Source organism: Vitis vinifera, chromosome 5 (genome assembly GCF_030704535.1).
Source record: "Vitis vinifera cultivar Pinot Noir 40024 chromosome 5, ASM3070453v1".
Lineage (NCBI taxonomy): Eukaryota > Viridiplantae > Streptophyta > Magnoliopsida > Vitales > Vitaceae > Vitis > Vitis vinifera.
The window spans coordinates 19,070,822-19,090,205 of record NC_081809.1 but is presented as its reverse complement, the minus strand read 5'-3'; the positions used below and the strand labels follow the sequence as shown (position 1 = coordinate 19,090,205).

General features: G+C 38.0%; 1 protein-coding gene across 1 annotated transcript in view; it reads left to right on the top strand.

Moving 5' to 3' along the window:
- The first annotated feature begins 1,239 nt into the window (after positions 1–1,239).
- Positions 1,240–19,384, top strand: part of LOC100241872 (uncharacterized) — a 28,377-nt gene continuing 10,232 nt past the window's right edge. Inside the window, exons 1-3 of the mRNA XM_002271177.4 lie at positions 1,240–1,747; positions 1,854–1,946; positions 2,222–2,326. Of these exons, the coding sequence (XP_002271213.1) occupies positions 1,472–1,747; positions 1,854–1,946; positions 2,222–2,326 (474 nt within the window). The 5' untranslated portion in view covers positions 1,240–1,471. The remainder of the gene's footprint in view (positions 1,748–1,853; positions 1,947–2,221; positions 2,327–19,384) is intronic.

Sequence of the window (19,384 nt, the reverse complement as noted above, 5' to 3'; positions counted from 1 at the left end):
CAAATAAAAGCTGTTAAGTGTTGCCTAAGCCACTTTCACAAATGAAATGCTAATTCAAATATGCTTTCATTATGTTACATAATTTTACTTTCATTTAAATACAAGGTTCTTTTAATAAATTTTTAATTAAATATCAAAATATAGTCTATTTGGTATCTATTTTCAAAAATAGTTTTTTATATAATAAAAGTTTATTTAAAAACCCGTAATGTTTTTAATACTTTTAGAAACAATATTTATCTTTAATATTTTGGTTTTAAACATGTATAATTATTTTTTAAAATGACCCCTAAAAAGTAAGTGAAAACAAATTAAAACAATTAAAATTTATTTTCTAAAAATACCATATTTTATGATTGTCAAATATGTCTTTTTTTGGTCTAGAGAATATAAAATTATTCTAAAAAATAGTTACCAATAATAATAAAAAAAGGAAACAAGTAAGTTTGTCCCATGAGACCGATGACATTCAATTGGAATTTAGAATATGTTTAATAATATTTTTATTTGAAGTGTTTTTAGTGAAAGTGTTTTGTTTAAAAACTATTTTTGTGAAAAATCACTTATAAAATGTTTTTCCATAAAACATTATGAACGATTTTTCAACTTTTTTAAAATTTCACTAAACATTGAATTTTTTTATAAACACTTTTTACATTAGCTCAAAGAGGTCTTCACAGTTTTAAAAGCATGTCTACATGGTTAAGAGGAACTCATATTTATATAGCATCTAAAAACTTTTTTTCCTATCTAATATGAGACATTATAAACACTCCTCATGTAAAGATATTGCCCTATGAGATTATAGGGCAAAACAAACCTTAACACCAAGGTCGATGATAACTTTGATAAAATTTGTAATGATCACACTCAACTGTGTAGATATTATCCGTTTTTGACATGAAGAATTTCTCACAACTTTAAAATACGTTTACATGATTAAATAGAGTCCATATTTATATAGTATTAGAAACTTTTTCCCTTATCCGATGTGAGACATTACAAGAAATATTTTTTAGAAGCACTATTAAATGGACTGCGTGGGGAATGCTTTTAATTAAAGTTAAATATTATTTTGTAAAAATATTTTTTAAAAGAATTATCTATCAAGTACTTTCCTAAAAAGCAATATAAAGAGAATTTTTAACTTTTTAAAACTATTTCCTAAATTTTGATTGAATATCTAACTTTTTTTTTAAACGCTTTTTAAGTTATAAATTATTTTCTAAAATCAATACTAATAGGACTGAGACTAGGCCCAGGAAAGCCCCAATGAAGAGACGCGAGGTGTCGTTATGAATTGTTCCTTTACAATCCCTCCCTGACCGGCAGGGGACGCGAACATCCTCAGCACCACCACCTGTCTTCGTGTTCCCAGGGCAAACAGTTTCGGGGTGGAAAAAGAGAAATTGTGTAGAGCGACATTGACTGTACGCATTTCTGGTGAAACCGATCTTCATTCCATTTGGCCATGGTGAAGAAGAGGGTGCCAGACTGGCTCAACAGTTCTCTCTGGTCCGCTTCTCCCTCTGCCACCGAAGATGACCGCCTCCAGCGCTACGATTCCAAGCCCTCCACCCCTACGCCTCCTTCTCCGGTCGCTCCGCCGGTCCCCGAGCCCCCTCCTGCCGTCGTCCAAGAAGAGCCCCCAAAACCGGAGCCCAAGGAATCCGTAAACAATGTCCATGACGCATCCTCCGACGACTCAGCCGAGGACATTTCTCGCCAGGCTCAGCTCTTGGCGGAGGTTAGGGTTTCTATCTAGCTATGTATGGGAATTGGATTTGTTTGATTTTTTTTCCTTTAGTAATAGGTTATTCGATTTTTTTTCGTATTGGTATGATTGGATTTAGTTATCAAAGAAGGTGATAAATGTGCGGGAACTGCGGAGGCTTGCGTCGCAGGGTATTCCTGATGGCGCTGGGATTCGTTCTACGGTGTGGAAGGTACTGATTTCTGCTTATGCTTTGTTTCGTTTCTGTGGATTTAAGGAACTGAAAATTTGAGTTTTATGTTTAATTCTGTTTCAATTTCGATAAGATGAAAATTCTCGTTTCCTGAACTAATTAGGTTTTTCATTTACTAAACCAAACAAATTTTTTATTGTTTACGTGACTTGATTTTGATGCTTAAATTTATTCAGTTTATTTCGGTAAGAGAAGAAATATGTAGCAATTAATTAGATTATGAGGTTGAAGTTTTGATTTATTGATTGTGGCAGCTCTTGCTGGGGTATTTACCGACTGATCGTGGACATTGGTCTTCAGAATTGGCTAAAAAGAGGTCCCAATACAAGCATTTCAAAGAAGAGCTTTTGATGAATCCTGTAAGTTTATTTTCGTATTGCCTATTAAAAAAAAAAGAGAGAATATCAGGGAATTTTTTTTTTGTTAAGTACATTCATGATTGCATTTTAGTCTAGTTTTGGCTCTTGGAACGAACTAAACTGATAAGGGAGGAAAGATACAATGCTGCAATTGGCGATTTTGTGAAATTGTACATTACCAATTGTTCATCAAATTGTATACATAAAAAAGGCTGGAAACTCAAGTTGAACTGACATACCTGAAATTATGGACTGGTTAGAGTTAGCAGTAATGGGGTTAAGAGTGCTCAATTAGCCTTCTTCTTTTTAGTTGGATAAACCTTCTACAAGCATGGGCCAGACTGTCACTTATTGTTATTTTCTTTGTTTGTCTTTTTTTCCTTTTTCTCTCTGACCTTTTCTTGTTAGATAAGAGCCAAAGTTTATATTAATCACAAGAAGAGGGAACAAAGAGGAATTCTCCAGCAGGAGCAATGTCTACTAATCCAATAAGCTTAACCTCCAAGAAACTTTTGAGGCGCACATGATCATAAGAATTCCCTTACCTCCTTCCACAAAAAGGTCTGGAACACCAAAACTAGTAGACATATTAAGCCTTACCAGAGAGCTTAAAAGCTTAGTATCAATAGCCATCTAAAACTACTGATTTTAGAAAAAAACCTGAACATCTCCCTCTCTTTAGTCTAAGGCTAATTCTTTGGGATGCAAAAAGGGTGAACATCACCAAAGTTCCTTAGCTTCCACTTGGAGACACTTCAAGGCCCTTAAAACATTTTGGAATCAAGTAGTAGTAGAGAGTTGGTAAGTGTTTGTTTAGATGGAACAAAGCTTAGTCCCTGTTTGGATTGGCTTCTTGGCAGCTAAGATGTCTATCTTAAGCATAATAAGAGCTCTTTTATGTGTTCAAGTGATTGTAATGGAAGTGTTTCAAGCTTTAAAAAGAACTTAATAGGATTGTAAGGGCAATATTGCTTCTCATAGAAGATCCTTTCTAGTTTATGAGGGAAGCTATTTTATGTTAAGTGAAGTTTCGTAATAACACAATTGTCCCTTAAAAATTATAGCTTCAGCTTTATTTTTAACTTTTGGGTAAAGCCAAAAGAGGAAAACTGTTCTAAACAACACCTTAGTTTGAGCTTAAGAATTTTATGATCAAGCAGTGGAGAGTTGGTAAGGAATTGGTTAGCATGGAATAAGGCTTAGGTTTTTTTCTTTTCCCATTTTTTCCTTTTTTTTTGCTTGATAAGACAACTTTAATCCATGTGTGTCTTTTTAATCTTTCTTTGTTATGATTCTAGTTGAGGTAAATTGGATTGAAAAAAGTAGAACATAATAAATCATTTAGTCAATTAGGAGATGACCTATAATTCTAAACTTGAATAGGTTGGACAGAGAATAGGTTATTTGAAGGAACATTTTCCTAGTAGGAAATAGTGTTAGAGGAGGTTCCTTTGGTACGCAGTGATCAATATGAGGTACTCAAATTTTAGGATTTTAATTGGTTATTTATCAAGTTTTGACCTTTTTTTCTTATCATACTAGATGTTTTGTTGGGAATAATTTGAAATTTGTTTTTGGAAGGATTTTGGTGAGGAGAATAGTGTTGGTCTTGATCATCCCCTTGCTTACATCACATTTTTTAATAGATAGATAATAGAAAATATATTAGAAAGTGCCTAACTAAAAAAAGGGGTGTGGCTCTTGTACATGGATAACATACAAGACATAGAGAGTTTTAGAGTGAGGAGGATGAAGGTCGGAGGAAGGGCATGGTTTGGGGTTGAGTCCAAGTCCTTTGAGATTTTGGTGGAACTGTCCAAAGGGAAGTTGTTTGGGGTAATTACAGAGAGGGGTCGAAATTTCTTTGCTTGGATTAGATTTGGAGAGAGGGGTCTGTCCTTACTCTTAGAAGGAGTGGAAGACTGTTGCCAGAAGGAGAGTTCGAAGGAGTTCAAAAACTCTAAGGTAGAAGGAGGAAGGAGCTATAAGCTCCAATTGTGCAACAATGAGGCGGGAAGATACCTGTTGTGTTTGATATTCTCAGTGGAGGCGAACCGGTTTGTGTTGATTTTTCCGGAGGGGAAGGGATTTCCAAGAGGGTGGTTTGTTCTTGCTCAAAAGTTGAGGGCCTACTTAGTAGAACATCGAGAAAGTAGGATTGAGGCATTTAAGGTGAAAGATGGGTAGAGTCAAGGGCCTATGGGGGCTTATCCCTTGCCTGAACAAGGGAGTGAAAGGGGAGAGGTGTGGTTGTAGTTTGGAGGAGTTAACTTGTTTAACAAAATGCAGTATCTTAATCGTTGCTTGGTGGGAAAATGGGGGGAACACATGGAGGAGGGTCCGTTGATATCTTCTTTGGAGGATTGGGCTAAGTACCATTGGAGGTTGAAAGGGAATCTATCGTTACTTCTTTTGGGAGGGTCATGGATTCTGTTTGAATTCAAGTTGGCAAGGGAGGCTGAGAAGGCGATACAAGAAGGCTTGAGTGTCTTCAGGCAGAGACCACTAAAATTGGAAAGATGGAGTCCAACAATATGTTGTCTCAGTGAGAGAGCTCAAACAAATTCCTACTAGGTGAGGATTGTAGGGCTCCCGCTTTGCCTATGGCATAGGGATTTCTTTAAGCTAGTGGGTGATGCATGTGGGGGTTATGTGGGGGTGGACAAGGAGACAGCGAGGGGTAGAAATTTACAATGGGCATGAGTTTTAATAAAAACAAATGGAAACAAGGTACCGGGGAGTTTTAAGCTTGTGATAGAAGAACTATGTTTTTTAGTGAATTTGTGGTGGGAGATACCTCCTTGGGTAGCTTCGGTGGTTCCCCGTGCTGAGAGTTAAGAGGAGGGGGAAAAGAAGAGTAGTGATACACGAGCGACAAGTCGCATGGGGCTTGCGGGGTCAAACCTAGCAGAAAAGGTGTCGCTTCCTGGTAAGATGAGGCTTGTAGAAGAGGCAACCTTTTTAGTATCTTTTGAGGGAAGGCTGTAGTAGGAGGTGTAGGAGCAGGAGTTTGTAGGTGCTGTGTGGGAGGAAGGTCAAACATTTGTAGCTGGAGCAGCTTTACAGAGGCCTATGGATGTAAAAGCAAGCCCATCTTGGTTTAAGGAGCCCATAAGTGAGGCTGTTCGACCTTTTGTTGAGGGGTTTTGGCCCAGTGATGGGTTCGACATTTTCTCTCTCTTCTACTCCTTTTTTCTATGGGGTTGTCGGGGAGGCTCGTCATGATGTAGGGATGATTTTCTAGGGAGATCTTTCGCCAATGGTAGAAGATGTGAGAACTGGCCCCCTTTCCATGGTCTTGAAGGATGAGTCGAGGGTAAATCTTCAATCAAACTGCGTAGTGGTGGAATCAAGACTTTCGAATGGGGAGGTGGAAGAGGCTTATGTTATAGGGGAGGGAAGTGCCTTCCAAGGAAATTTTAGCAGATTAGTGGTTTTTAGCAAAGTTTTGGGGCTTCCAATGGATGGTTATGAAGAGGAAATTTTAGGCTTCTCGGAAAAATTGGAACTAGGAATAAAAAGGAAGACAGTAAGGCAGGGGACCAAAAAGGCTTAGGTGAGTGGTTCAAAGTTGGAGAGGGAGCTTCGGCAATTGGAATGTTTAGTCAGTTACAAGATCGATTTGAGGTGTGGGAGAGGAGGGGGGATAATTTTTTGGGATTTAGTCAGGGTGAGTCAATGAAGCTTTGGATTATTTCATGGAATGTAGAGGTATTAATGTGGGGAATAAGCGTAGTATGATTAAATCTTTGATTCGCTTATACTCCGCCAATCTTGTATGTCTTCAAGAAACAAAGGTTCAACAAATAACAACCAGAATGGTGGGGAGCCTGGGTGTGGGTAGATGTTTGGATTGGGGAGCAATGGATGCTAGAGGTCAAGCAAGGGGAATTGCGGTATTTTGGGATAAGTGGGTGTTGGAGCTTCATGAGATGGAGGTAGGTGCCTTTTCAGTGTCATGTCGATTCACAAATTGCGAGGGTAGTTTTGTGTGGATGTTTTCGGGTGTTTATAGACCTATTCTCATTGAGGAGAGGGAAGATTTTTGGGCTAAGTTAGGTGCTATTAGGGGTCTTTGGAGGGATCCTTGGTGTATTGGGGGGTGATTTTAATGTGGTGAGATTTCTAGCAGAAAGAGGGGGCTGTTTGAGAATGTTAGTTACAATGAGATGTTTTTCAGAGGTGATCGATGAGCTTGGCATTAAAGACCTTACCCTTTCCGGTGGCGAGTATACATGGTGTGGTGGTTTAAACAACAACTCAACTTCTAGGTTGGATCGTTTTCTAGTCTCTGATGATTGGGAAGACCAGTTTAGTGGATTGGTTAAAAAAATCCTGCCAAATCCAGTCTCTGATCATGCACTAATATTGTTGGATAGGGGAGGGATTATAAATGGAAAATTTCTGTTTAGATTTGAAAATATTTGGTTAAAGGAGGAAGGGTTCAAAGATCTCATAAGGTGTTGGTGGGAGGGATATAGCGTCTAGGGGTCTCACAGTCATATTTTGGCGTTTAAGGTAAGTTTGAAGCAGGATCTCAAAGTGTGGAGGGAGGTTTTTGGGAATGTGTCCACCAAAAAACTTGAGGCTTTGGAGAGGTTAGGTCAGTGGGATGCAAAGGATAGAGAAAGAGCCCTCACAGTGGAGGAGTTTGAGGAGAAAAGGAGAGCGGTAGATGGGTTTAAAAAATGGGCAAGGTTGGAGGAGATTTTATGGAGGTAGAAATCAAGAGAGCTATGACTAAAAGAAGGGGATAAAAATACTAAATTTTTCTACAAAATGGCAAATGCTCATAGAAGGAGGAATTTTTTGGAAAAGTTAAGGGTTAATGGTGTTTGTCTAGAGGGGGAGAATAGTATTAAAGAGGGAGTGGCAAGATCTTTTCAATTGTTGCTCTTTGAGATAGGAGAGTGGAGGTAGAGCATAGAGGGGCTGGCTTTTAATGCTCTATTGCTCGCAGATTCAGTAGCCTTGGAGGTTCTTGTTTTTTGAAGAGGAGGTTTTTTCTGCTTTGTCTAGCTTGAATGGAGATAAAGCACTTGGTCCGGATGGTTTTACTTTGACATATTTGTAGGACTGCTTGGATGTTCTAAAAGATGAGGTCTTGGGGTTTTTTTTTGGTGATTTCTATGAGTCGGGTTGCTTTGAGAGAAGTTTAAATGCTACTTTTGTAGTTTTGGTGCCTAAAAAAGGGGGGTTGAAGAGTTAAAGGATTTTTGTTGGGGGTTTGTACAAGTTGTTAACCAAAGTTCTAGCTAATAGACTCAAGAGGGTGGTGGGTTCTTTGGTCTTGGATTTTCAACATGCTTTTGTGGGGGGTAGCCAAATCTTAAATGCGGTTTTGATAGCTAATGAGACCATAGATTCTAGACTTAAAGCTAACTTGAGAGGCTTGCTATGCAAACTGGATATAGAAAAGGCGTATGATCATGTAAATTGGAATTGTGTTATGGCGGTGATGGATAAAATGGGTTTTGCCTCCAAGTGGTTGAGTTGGATTAGATGGTGTATTTCTATGGTCCATTTCTTTGTTTTGATCAACGACTCTCCTTCTGGTTTCTTCAGTAGGTCTAGAGGGTTGAAACAAGGAGCTCATTTGTCTCCTTATTTGTTTGTTTTGGTGATGGAGATCCTTTCTTGTTTGATCTCAAGGGCAAAGGGTGGTGGTTTATTGAGGGTTTTCGGGTTAAAGAGAGGAATGATGCGGGTTTCGAGATATCCCATTTGTTCTTTGCAGATGATACTCTCATTTTTTGTAATGCAAACAAGGAAAACTTGGAGTACTTGAGCTGGGTTTTTATGTGGTTCGAGGCATGCTTGGGTCTTAAGATTAATTTGGAGAAAAGTTAATTGATTTCCATTGGGGAGGTTCCAAATTTGGAGGAGTTTGTTGAGGTCTTAGGTTGTAAGTTGGGTTCTCTTCCATCCACTTACTTAGGCCTACCCTTGGGTGCTCCTTACAATTCTAGTAGGATATGGGAAGGTGTGGAGGAACGGTTTCAAAAAAGGCTTACTTTGTGGAAGAAACAATATCTATCAAAAGGTGGAAGGTGGACGTTCATTAAGAGTGCTTTATCTAGTTTGCCCATTTGCTTTATGTCTTTATTTGTTATCCCTAAAAGAGTGGCAGCTAGATTGGAAAAAATTCAAAGTGATTTTTTGTGGGAGGAGGGGAGTTGGAGAAAAAGCCTCATTTGGTTAATTGGTCGATTGTGTGTTTGGAGAAGCAAAATGGGGATTTGGGTTTTAGAAGCCTTCCTCTCTTCAATAAGGCACTTTTGGGTAAATGGTCTTGGAGATTTGTGAAGTAAAGGAACTCTCTTTGGAAACAGGTAATTGTTGGTAACTATAAGATTCAGGAGGGGGAGTGGTGCACAGAGGAGGTGAGAGGGAGGTATGGTGTAGGAATATGGAAGGCAATTAGAAATGGTTGGGAGACCTTCAAAGATAAAACAAGGCTTTAGGTTGGTTCGGGGAATCGGGTAAAATTCTTGAAAGATAAATGGTGTGGTGATTTGTCATTGAGGGATGAGTTTCCGAGTCTTTATGCTATAGCTTCCTTTAAGGATGCTTGGGTGATAGATGTTTGGGATGGGGGTAGTTGGGGACTGAGGTTTATTAGACAATTCAAAGATTGGGAGTTAGAGGAGGTAGATGCCTTATTCGGGAGGTTGCATAACTACTCCATCGTTTTGGGTACTTTTGATGCCATGGTTTGGTTGGAGACTAAGGAGGGTGTTTTTTCAGTTCGGTCCTTTTACTCTTCTTTGGCAAGTAGGAGAGTGGAGCCTTTTCAGCACAGTACAATGTGGAACTCTTGGCCCCTGTTAGAGCTAGCTTTTTTTCTTGGGAGGTAACTTGGGCTATTTGACACAGGATCAACTCAAAAGGAGGGGATGGAGGATGCCAAATAGGTGCTACATGTGCAAGGCTAAAGAGGAAACGGGAGATCATTTACTTTTGCATTGTTCGAAAGTAAGTACATTGTGACAGCTGGTTTGTGCTTTTTTTCATATTCAATGGGTGATGCATTCTTCTGTGAGGGTGGTGCTTCTAAGTTGGAATGGTGTCCCGGTTGGCAAAAAAAGGAAAAAGGCTTGGAAAGTTGCTCTTCTATGCATTTTTTGGTCCATTTGGAGGGAACAAAATAGGAGAGATTTTGAGGATAAGGAATGCTTAGATCAAACTTTTAAAAGTTTTTTTTTGTATTTATTTTGGGATTGGGTTAGAGTATACATGGGGATAACATTACTTCTTTGATAGATTTTGTGGATTGGTTAGGTTCCTCGTGGGGTGCGGTTGTATTGTCACCTTTATTGGTTTTTTGTATATGTATACGTCGTGTATACCTTTTCATTAATACGATACTTGTTTTACTTATTATAAAAAAAATGGATAACATACAAGACATGTAAAAGGATGTAGCAAAAAGAAAGCAAAAACAACACACTTCTAGCTTATATCTATTAAGCAATCTACGAAATCTAAGGGGGAATGATTATTGCTGTTCACCACCCCTTTAGACGAAAAAAGTAAAGAATTTAGAAACAACCCTTTCATAGCCCAATCTTCCCATTTTACTTCTTTGAGAAATCTTTTGTTACATTCTCCCCTAAAAGCCAAAAGAGACATAAAGGAATTGTGCTTCACACCTTCTTACAATTACTACCCTCAAAGCTACTATGCTAAGTAAGCAAGGCATCTTTAACCAACTAGGGGAGGACTTGGGACGCTTTAAACAAAGAGAAGACCGAGGTCCTCAAACTAGAGGCTCCTCTACAATGAACAAGATAATATGATCTCCCCACTCCACATCTTACTTGCATAGGCAACAATAATTGATCATATTCCACTCTCTCCTCATAATTGAACAATAGTTGTAGGTGTTTTTTCCCATGTTGCCTTCCAGACAAAGAAACCTATTGATGGGGGAAAACCTTTTAAAGTTTATTCAAGGAGGAAAGGGAAGACCTAAGTAAACTTTAAGTAGGATTAATATTATTTAGAATTGAAGTAGGATTGATATTTGTTGGAGTCTAATTAGGATTAGCTAGTAAAGTTATAATATAATTAGAATTTGAGTCATGATAGGTTATTAGAGTCCTAGTAGACTTTGGATGTTATAATTAGAATTAGAATCATAATAGGTTATTAGAGTCCTAGTAGACTTTGGATTTCTTAGAGAAGCTTATGAATAAGCTAATCAATGTAAATCAAAGAGATGAATTGATATTAATAATATTATATTTTCTTTCATTGCAAGGTTGCAACCCTCAATGGTGAGACTCCATTGATTTTCTTCTAGATGAGACTCCTAGAAGGCCTTAATGAGACTCTAAGGTTTTCCATCTTTTCTTCATTGTTTCTTCTTTCTCTCTATTTCTTATCTTATAATTTTCTCTACCATAAAATTTATTCCTTATTCCTCTCCTTACACCATAAAAAATAAAACCCTACTCCACCTACCCTTGAGTGTAGGCAACCATCCTAGGGTTGTCCTACATCACCTACCTTAGATGATGCTTTGGAGGCCCAAATCTCTTTAGTAAGAGAGTATAATGGTCACCCACAATTTGGGATTTGTAAAAAGATTTAACAAAGGAAGCATTATGATAGATGAAGAGACTTCACAAAGCTCTTAGGTTTGAATGGTGTGTTGTGTAAGAAGATTGGGAAAGCAGTGGATCATTTTTTTTTTAACTGCCCTATAGCATTAATATTATGGCATAAGTTGTTTGGACTTGCTAGGATTGACTTGGCTCCACCTCAGAGTGTGGTGGAGATGTTAACTATTTTTTATTGGATTTTTGGAGGTCTTTTGAGAGGGGAGTCATTGTGGCATATTGCTAATCTCACATTAATTTAGACTATAGGACATGAGAGAATGCAAGAGTTTTTTTGGACAAATGGTGTACTTTGGAAGATTTTTTATTTTTTATTTGTATATGTATAATTTTTTTATCAGAAACAAAGATAGATTGTATATTGATAAATAGATCAAGATAAGGATGAGAGATCCTCCCCACTAAATACAAGATTTGATCAAAATATGACTCAAACTCCTCCGTTATACATGGAAACCTACACAAAAATTAGTCCAATTATGGCTATAAAACAAGACCGAACAAAGCTCCTCTCATTATTGTCCACCCCTTTTGAATTACAAACCAAACATCGATTAAGTTGAATAACATTGAGAGAATGCACCCATAAAAAAAAAGAAAAACATTGAGAGAATGCCTTTAAATGTAGTAGTACAAGAAGCCCATGAGGAATAAAAGTAACGTAGATCCCACAAAGTCTCTGCCGTCCTCAGCTTTTCTTAAAAAATCCTAGCATTTCTCATTCCACCACACAATTCAATGCGAAGTGAGACCAATGATTTGACAAAGGGTCTTGCCTCTACCTGAACTTCCCAATCCTTTAAAAGAGATGGACAACATATCACAAATGCTCCTGGGTGGAACCCAATCCATCTTGGCTATACTGAATAACTTGTGCCATTATCCTTGAGTTATCAGACAATGTAGGAAAATATGATCAATCGACTCTCCACACCCCATACATATGCACCAAGAGCATTTAATCTATTTCTACTCTTTGGGTGTCGGCTAGCCTAATATTTGTGGGCAACCCTTTTAGCATATATTGCGACTAAAACCTAGTTTGCAAATCTACTTAGCTGGTTGAGGATATATTTTTCACATGGATACCCCTTTTAGTGAGTTGCTTGAAGTTGAACTTTGATGGGTACTCCTTAGGTATCCCGAGATAGATAGGAATTGGAGGGAAGTTCATGGCTCATCATGGAACATTGGTGACAACATTCTCTGAAAATGTTGGAGCAGGTCTTGCCATTGAGACATAAATATTAAATCTTATTTGAAGGCCTAAAGCTTAGCTAAAACCGATGGCCTATTTGATCTTCTAGTAGAGAGATTTTGCAATGGTTTTGTCTTGGTTAAATAAGAAGGGAGAGGCTTGTAGAGGGGTGAAAGTTGGTTATGCCAAATTTTTTATATTGCTTTAGAGTGGAATGTCCATTCTTCTAAATACCTCAAGTAGCTAATCGTGTGGTGAATATGTTAATAAAAGAGGAAGCCAATCAATCAATCACTTTATAGAGGATTTTGTACCCCTAAGTTTTGAGTTCATAGTTGTAACAACTTGTTTCCATTGATCTTTAGAGTAGATATTTTTTCTTGGCTTTTATTAGATAGTTATGTAGTGGTTGTTTTTAAGGGAAAATTTTCTCATCCTTGTTTGCATTTACTTATTTCATAGCAATAGAATGTTTGTTTTTGAGCCCCTAAGCACCATTTTTTCAAACAAGCTTATTTGCTAAGCCTACCAGTAATGAGTTGAGAACCTTAAAGGAAGACAGTAATATATCTAGCTCTCAACAAAAAAAGCACCTTCTAAACCTAGGATTGAACTAATCCTACCTTGTCAACATTCCTTCGGAGGGATTAATCACCCAAGCATCTCTGCCAATTTCAACTTCATTTCCTTTTTTTTTTCGATGACAATAAATTCTCTTCCTTTCGCTAGAAATCCTCTGAGAAAGGAATACTAGATCATCCCTAATGATGTATTCAATGTGATAAAAAAATGGAAATCAAACCTTGAGATATAAATTTCTACTTTAGCATCTTAATATGACTTTAACACAATACCTACTTTTGATCATAAGTGCTAAAGCGAGTCTTGATCTCTAGGAACCTCCATGGCCATTTCCTACAAGGGAAACCTTTCTTAGGCCACTTTACAAAACCAAAATACTTTAGCTTGCTTGACAAACCATCCTCCAATTAACTAAATGATCTTTTTTTACTTCTCTTCTTCAACTTCTACAAGTAAAGCTTTTGCAGATGTCCCTTTGAGCCTCATTTTGCTAGATTCGAACCAAGTTTACAAAACCATGAGGTTGACTAAAGATACTCTTTTTGAATAACTACCACCTCCAATGGGTTTGTTAAGTTACATTTTGATGGGTGCTCTTTAGGTAACCTAGGGTAGCTAAGGGTTGGAGTGTGGCTGACTTGCAAGTCAAGCTTTAGCAATTGAGACAAACTCTAACCCTTTTGGAAGGGTTGTTATGACCCGAAAGTTGTTGGTCTCTTCGATTTTCTTAGTTGTATAGAGGATTTTGTACTTCCTAGAAGGATTCTTCATCCTTTTCTATACTTACTATTTCAATGCAATGAAATTGTTCTTTTTTATTTTAAAAAAACCCTAAATGGTCTTTTTTATTCTTTGCGCAAAACCACAAGTTTTTTATTTTTTATTTTTATAGTTTCTTATTTTTAATCCTATTCATTATGTTAACCAGAATCTTAGGGAAGAAGATGGACAAAGATTATTAAGAGACACACATCGATGTTGTGGGCTTTTTCCTAATTGGCAAGTTCTAGGATGACTATTGATGCTTGGATTTTATTTTTTATTTTTTTTATTAGAAACAAAAGATGTATTAATTGTGAAAAAAAAAAGTACATGAGAAGGATGATGGATGCTCCCCCAAAAATACAAGAAAATTATAAAGTATGCCTAAACGTCTTCACTATGCAAGGAGAACTCTACACAAAGCTTTAGTCCACTTGAGGATAAACAAAGGTAACATCTCAAAATCGAACTCAACTCCTTTCATTGTTATACAATCCATTTGATTTATAAACTAGATGCCAACAAAGTTGAATAACATTGAGTAGAATGCCTCTAAAGGTGTCAGTATAAGAGGCCCATAAGGAGGGATAAAAGTGAAGTAAATTCCTCAACATCTCTTCCATTCTCCACTTTTCCTCAAAGATCCTAGCATTTCTTTGTCACCACATAATCCAAGGCATAGTGAGACAAGAAATTTGCCAAATGGTCTTGCCTCTGATAGAGCTCCCAAACCTCTAAATGAGATGGTCATCATGTCACATTCTCTAGGGTAGAATCCAATCCATCTTGGCTAGACTAAATAACTTGTGTCAAAGCCCTGATGTTAATAGACAATATAGAGACAGATGGTCAATCGATTCTCCACTTTCCATGCATAAGATGCACCAATGAGGACTAAGGAATTTGTAAGATCTTTTCAACTGTAGCATGTCATTGATGTTTACCTTCTTGTGCCCCACTAACAAAGCAAAACCCTTGATCTTAGTAGGGCCTTTGAGTTACAAAAAATTTTAGATGGAGCAAATGGGTTGAATTTGATAAATTGGATAAGGCTAAGAAAATTGATTTTACTAAGAGTAAAACTAAAGAGGATGATGATCAAGTTCTTGTATTTGTAGTTGATGGAGACAATTGCACAAGAGTGAGTGAGGATATGAGTATCTCAAGGTTCTCAATTTCCAAATTAGTGGGGTTACAATGAAAGTTAAGGTTCCCAGAAAGTGAAGAGGAGTTACCAAGGATAAATCATATGATGAGGTTTTCAACTGTGATAACTTTATAAAGACCTGAAAATTGTGGACACAAAGGTTTATTTCCCCAGCACAAACTTCCCAAAAATGAATTCTTGCCCTGTCATCCACCACAAAGTGAGTGAAGAGAAGTCTTGGAATATTTGTGCCATGGCTTTCCAAGGACATCTATGTGACCATTTAACCAGAATATTGGTGATTTATTCATTATAAAGTGTCCCATATATGCTTGAAAAAACCTGATGCCAAAGGACAAAAGTTTCCTTAGGAAACCTCCAAAGCCACTTCCCTAAGGGAGGAGGCTTACTCATCGAAGTCTTCCCAATCCCCAAACCTTCAAACTCCTTTGGCACATTATGTCCCAACTGATAAGATGATTTTTATTACCCTTTCTATTTCTTGACAAAAGAAAATTCCTTTGTCATTTCTCAATCTCTAAAGTTATTGATGTTAGGATCTTGAAAAGAGATAAGAAATAGCTAAGGATGTAAAACAAGCATGACTGAATTTGAGTTATTCTCCCCTCCAAAAGACAAAAAGGTTTTTTCCTCCCATCTAGTGTCCTTGAGATTCTATCAACCACCAGATCCCAAAATCCACTTGCCTTCAGATTCCATCCTAGTGAAAGACCTAGATAAGATAAAGGCCATTATGAGACTTCACAATCAAGCATCAAGGCTAACCTAGATACTAGATCTTGACTTATATTGATACTAAAGAGAGTTTTCTTCTCTAAATTGATCTTAAAGCCTTGATATTTGTCCAAAAACCAAAATGATTAGCTTGAGGTTTTGTGGATTTTCCATAGAGGCTCTAGAGAAAATATGGTGTTATCTACAAATTGTCAAAGAGACACTTTAGTCTTATTCCTGCCTACTACAAAGCCTTTTGATAAATCGCTTTCCTTTGCTCTGATCATTATCTTACTTAGAACATCAACTGCAATGGTAAAGGAATGGGGAAAGAGGATTTCCTTGTCTTAACCCTCGGATTGCCTTAACCCAAACTTTGACAATTCCATTTACTAGGATTGCAGAACATGTTGAAGATAAACAAGCCCTCATCCAAGACTCCTTTTTGAGCTAAACCATTCTCTCTAATACATGATCCAAAAAACCCCATGCCACATGATCATAGGCCTTTTCAAAATCTATTTTGAAATCTACCCCTTCCTACCTTGATCGCCTTTTCTCATCCACCATATCTTTGGCAATCATAATATCATCCAAAATTTGTTTTCCCTTAATAGAGGCTCCTTGGGATATATAAATGATTTCATGGAGAACTGTACTAAGTGTCCTGGTAAAACCTTAGCTATAATCTTATACAAACTTGTAACTAAGGTAATACGTCTAAAATATAAGATTTTGTTGGTTTGATTCTTTTTTGGCACAAGAGCGTGAGTGAGGCATTGGTATGTTGATTTATTATTCCATTGTTCATGCTCAGCTTTTATCTTTGAGAAGATTTAAACAAGGTTGCTTGCGAGTGTGTTGAGCCTTCTCCGAGGAAGGAGATTCCTTGGTTATGAGCATCTTGACCTTGGAGGAGGGTTCATGGGGGCTTGTTTATCAGATGAGTAGGATTCTGCTCTTGCTAGGGATATTTTCCCTTCTTTTATTTAGATACCTACTTTAACTATCCAGGTTGTTGACTGTTTGGCCAACAGGGATGCTAGATCCCTGAGATATATTGTGGAAAAGCTATCCTCATTGATTGTTTTTGAGGCACAACTCTTTCTTTCTCTTTGTGTGTGTGTGTGTGTGACTGTGTGTGTGTTATGTTTTCTTGATAGGCATCTCATCCTTTGTTCTTTTTCTTTTTAAATTAATACATTCTCACTTTTTTTTTAAAAAAAGAGTTCAAGTGACGTCCTACCACAATTATAATACCTAAGCTGCCAAGAAGTGCACTCTTGGCTATATTAATTCTAAAGTGTGTTATAAATTCAATAACCTCTAACAAGTATGTGGTTCCTTATTCTCCTTCCATGAAGAAGGAAAGAATTGTTTTATTTTTTTATATTTTTTTGATAGGTAAAATTGAGGAAAGAATTGTATCATCGGCAAATGAAGATGGGAAACTTCTTTTCTGTCTCACTTGAAAGTCTTAATAATCTCTACCACCTAATTCCTCAAGATCAATATGCTATGCACATTAATCATTAATGTGGGTAATCATAGGGGTGAGATGGTGCCCTTGACTAAACCATTTGGCTGCTTGGAACCGCTTTCTAGGCTTAAAATCAAGGATTACAAAATTTCTTGATCTCTAACATTCTCTGATCTCCTTTTTCCAATGACCTTGCAAAGCCCTTCTTCACCAAAGCATAATCCAAAAAGCTCGGTTCCCATAATTATTATTATTTTTTATCATACTTGTTCCCATAATCATTGGCCTCTTCAAATTCTAGTTTGGTCATCATGCATTCTTGGGAAGATATCTCTCACTTTCACTCATGTCATCAGGAATTAGGACCACATTCAAAATCTGTCTCCTTTGACAAACACTACTTGGGGATGGGATACCTTATCTTGGAGCACCTCCCTAGGTCTTCTAGTGAAGTTCTTAGCGATGATCTTACAAAAGCTAGTCACAAAACTAATTGATCTACAATTCAGATATTAATGGACCTATCTTTCTCAAGGATCAAAGTGATAAAGATAGCACTGATGCAGCTATCCCATTCAAGAAAACTTATGTTAAAACCTTAAAGATCTTGCCCCTCAAGATCTCCTAACAACCTGGAAAACCTGCTATTGTCAAGTTATAACTGCCAAGGGATCCATTCTTATCCATGTTTTTCTTCCCTTCAGAGGAAGAAAAAAGCAAGAAAATAGCTTCTCTAGTTTTCCTCCCCCCGCAACAATGCATCAAGAGGGATCTCATCAGACTCGAGGCATCAGAGGGAGTCCCATCTTCCGTTGTCTTCTGCCAAGGAATTGCAACAGATGGTCGAAGGAGGAAGTCTCGACGTCAAGAGGAGTGATGGAATCGCGAAAATCCTAACTCAAAGAAGACAAAGGAGGATTTACGGGCCGAGCGGGGTACGATCCTGGTAGCTCTTCAGTCACGGTGTCACCTTCTATTCCAAGAACCAGAGGTAAAGACATCATTTTGGGAGGAAATTGTGAAGTTCCGGGAGTGGAAAGCTTGGAGGTAAGTCAGCCTTTTTCTTCTCAGCCACCCGAGCCTCATCCCTCTCCTTCCTGTAATCTGGCATTGAATCTTCCGTGTCCCTTCGGTCCTCATCTCCCAAATTCAGAAATTCTTTCCCAGTCTCCTTCGGTAAATCAAGGTAAATTTAAAATTTTTCCCAAAATAGGCGATGTTGGCCCATTAAATTTTGTTGGCATCCCTGTCCATGTTGAGGAGGAGAATCAGAGAGCTGTTTTTAACCAGATGTCCGAGAGTTCTACCCCTGGGAAGTCTTCTAACCTGATGCCAGGCAGTCCGGGGGTTAATGAGGCATCCCCGCCGGAAGACTTTCTTATAGATGGCCTGTCCCCTAGGAAAATGGCTAAAGTACGTGAGGTCCTATGCTCTCTGGACATTAAGGTGTACTCTAGGAGGAAGAATAGAGGTCCATAGGCGTTTGAATCCAGGTGGTTTTGGTTTGGAGGGTTAGGGCCTGCGTGTTTTTCCATGAAAATCATCAGTTGGAATGTTAGGGGTTTGGGTTCAAGTAATAAGCGAAGAGTGATTAAAGATTTCCTTAGGTTAGAGAAGCCGGATGTTGTGATGATTCAGGAAACAAAAAAGGAGAAGTGCGACAGAAGGCTAGTGGGCAGTGTATGGACGGTCAGAAATAAGGATTGGGTTATTCTCCTGGCGTGTGGGGCTTCTGGTGGGATTTTGTTCATTTGGGATTCAAAAAAGTTGAGCAAGGAGGAGGTGGTATTAGGCTCTTTCTCGATATCGGTCAAATTCGCCTTGGAGGGAAGTGGACCTCTTTGGATTTCTGCAGTTTATGGTCCAAATAGTCCCTCACTTAGGAAGGATTTTTGGGTGGAACTTTATGACATTTATGGTCTAACTTTTCCGTTGTGGTGTGTGGGCGGTGATTTTAATGTCATAAGGAGAAGTTCAGAAAAATTGGGGGGCTCTAGGCTAACTTCAAGCATGAGGGACTTTGATAGTTTTATTAGTGAAAGTGAATTACTTGATCCACCTCTTCGGAACGCATCATTCACTTGGTCAAATATGCAAGAGTCTCCCGTGTGCAAGAGATTAGACCGTTTTCTTTACTCAAATGAGTGGGGGCAGCTATTTCCCCAAGGCATTCAAGAAACCCTTATCAGAAGGACCTCAGATCATTGGCCAATTGCTTTGGATACCAATCCGTTCAAGTGGGGCCCAACTCTTTTTAGATTTGAGAACATGTGGCTGCAACATCCTAGTTTCAAGGAGAACTTTAGAAATTGGTGGAGGGGTTTTCAAGGAAACGGATGGGAAGGCCACAAGTTCATGAGGAGATTACAATTTGTTAAAGCCAAAGCGAAGGAATGGAATAAGCTTTCTTTTGGAGTGCTTAATGAAAAGAAAAAAAGTATCCTCAAGGATTTAGCTAACTTAGACGCCATCGAGCAGGATGGGGGTCTCACCTCGGAATTGTTAGGTCAAAGAGCCTTAAGAAAAGGGG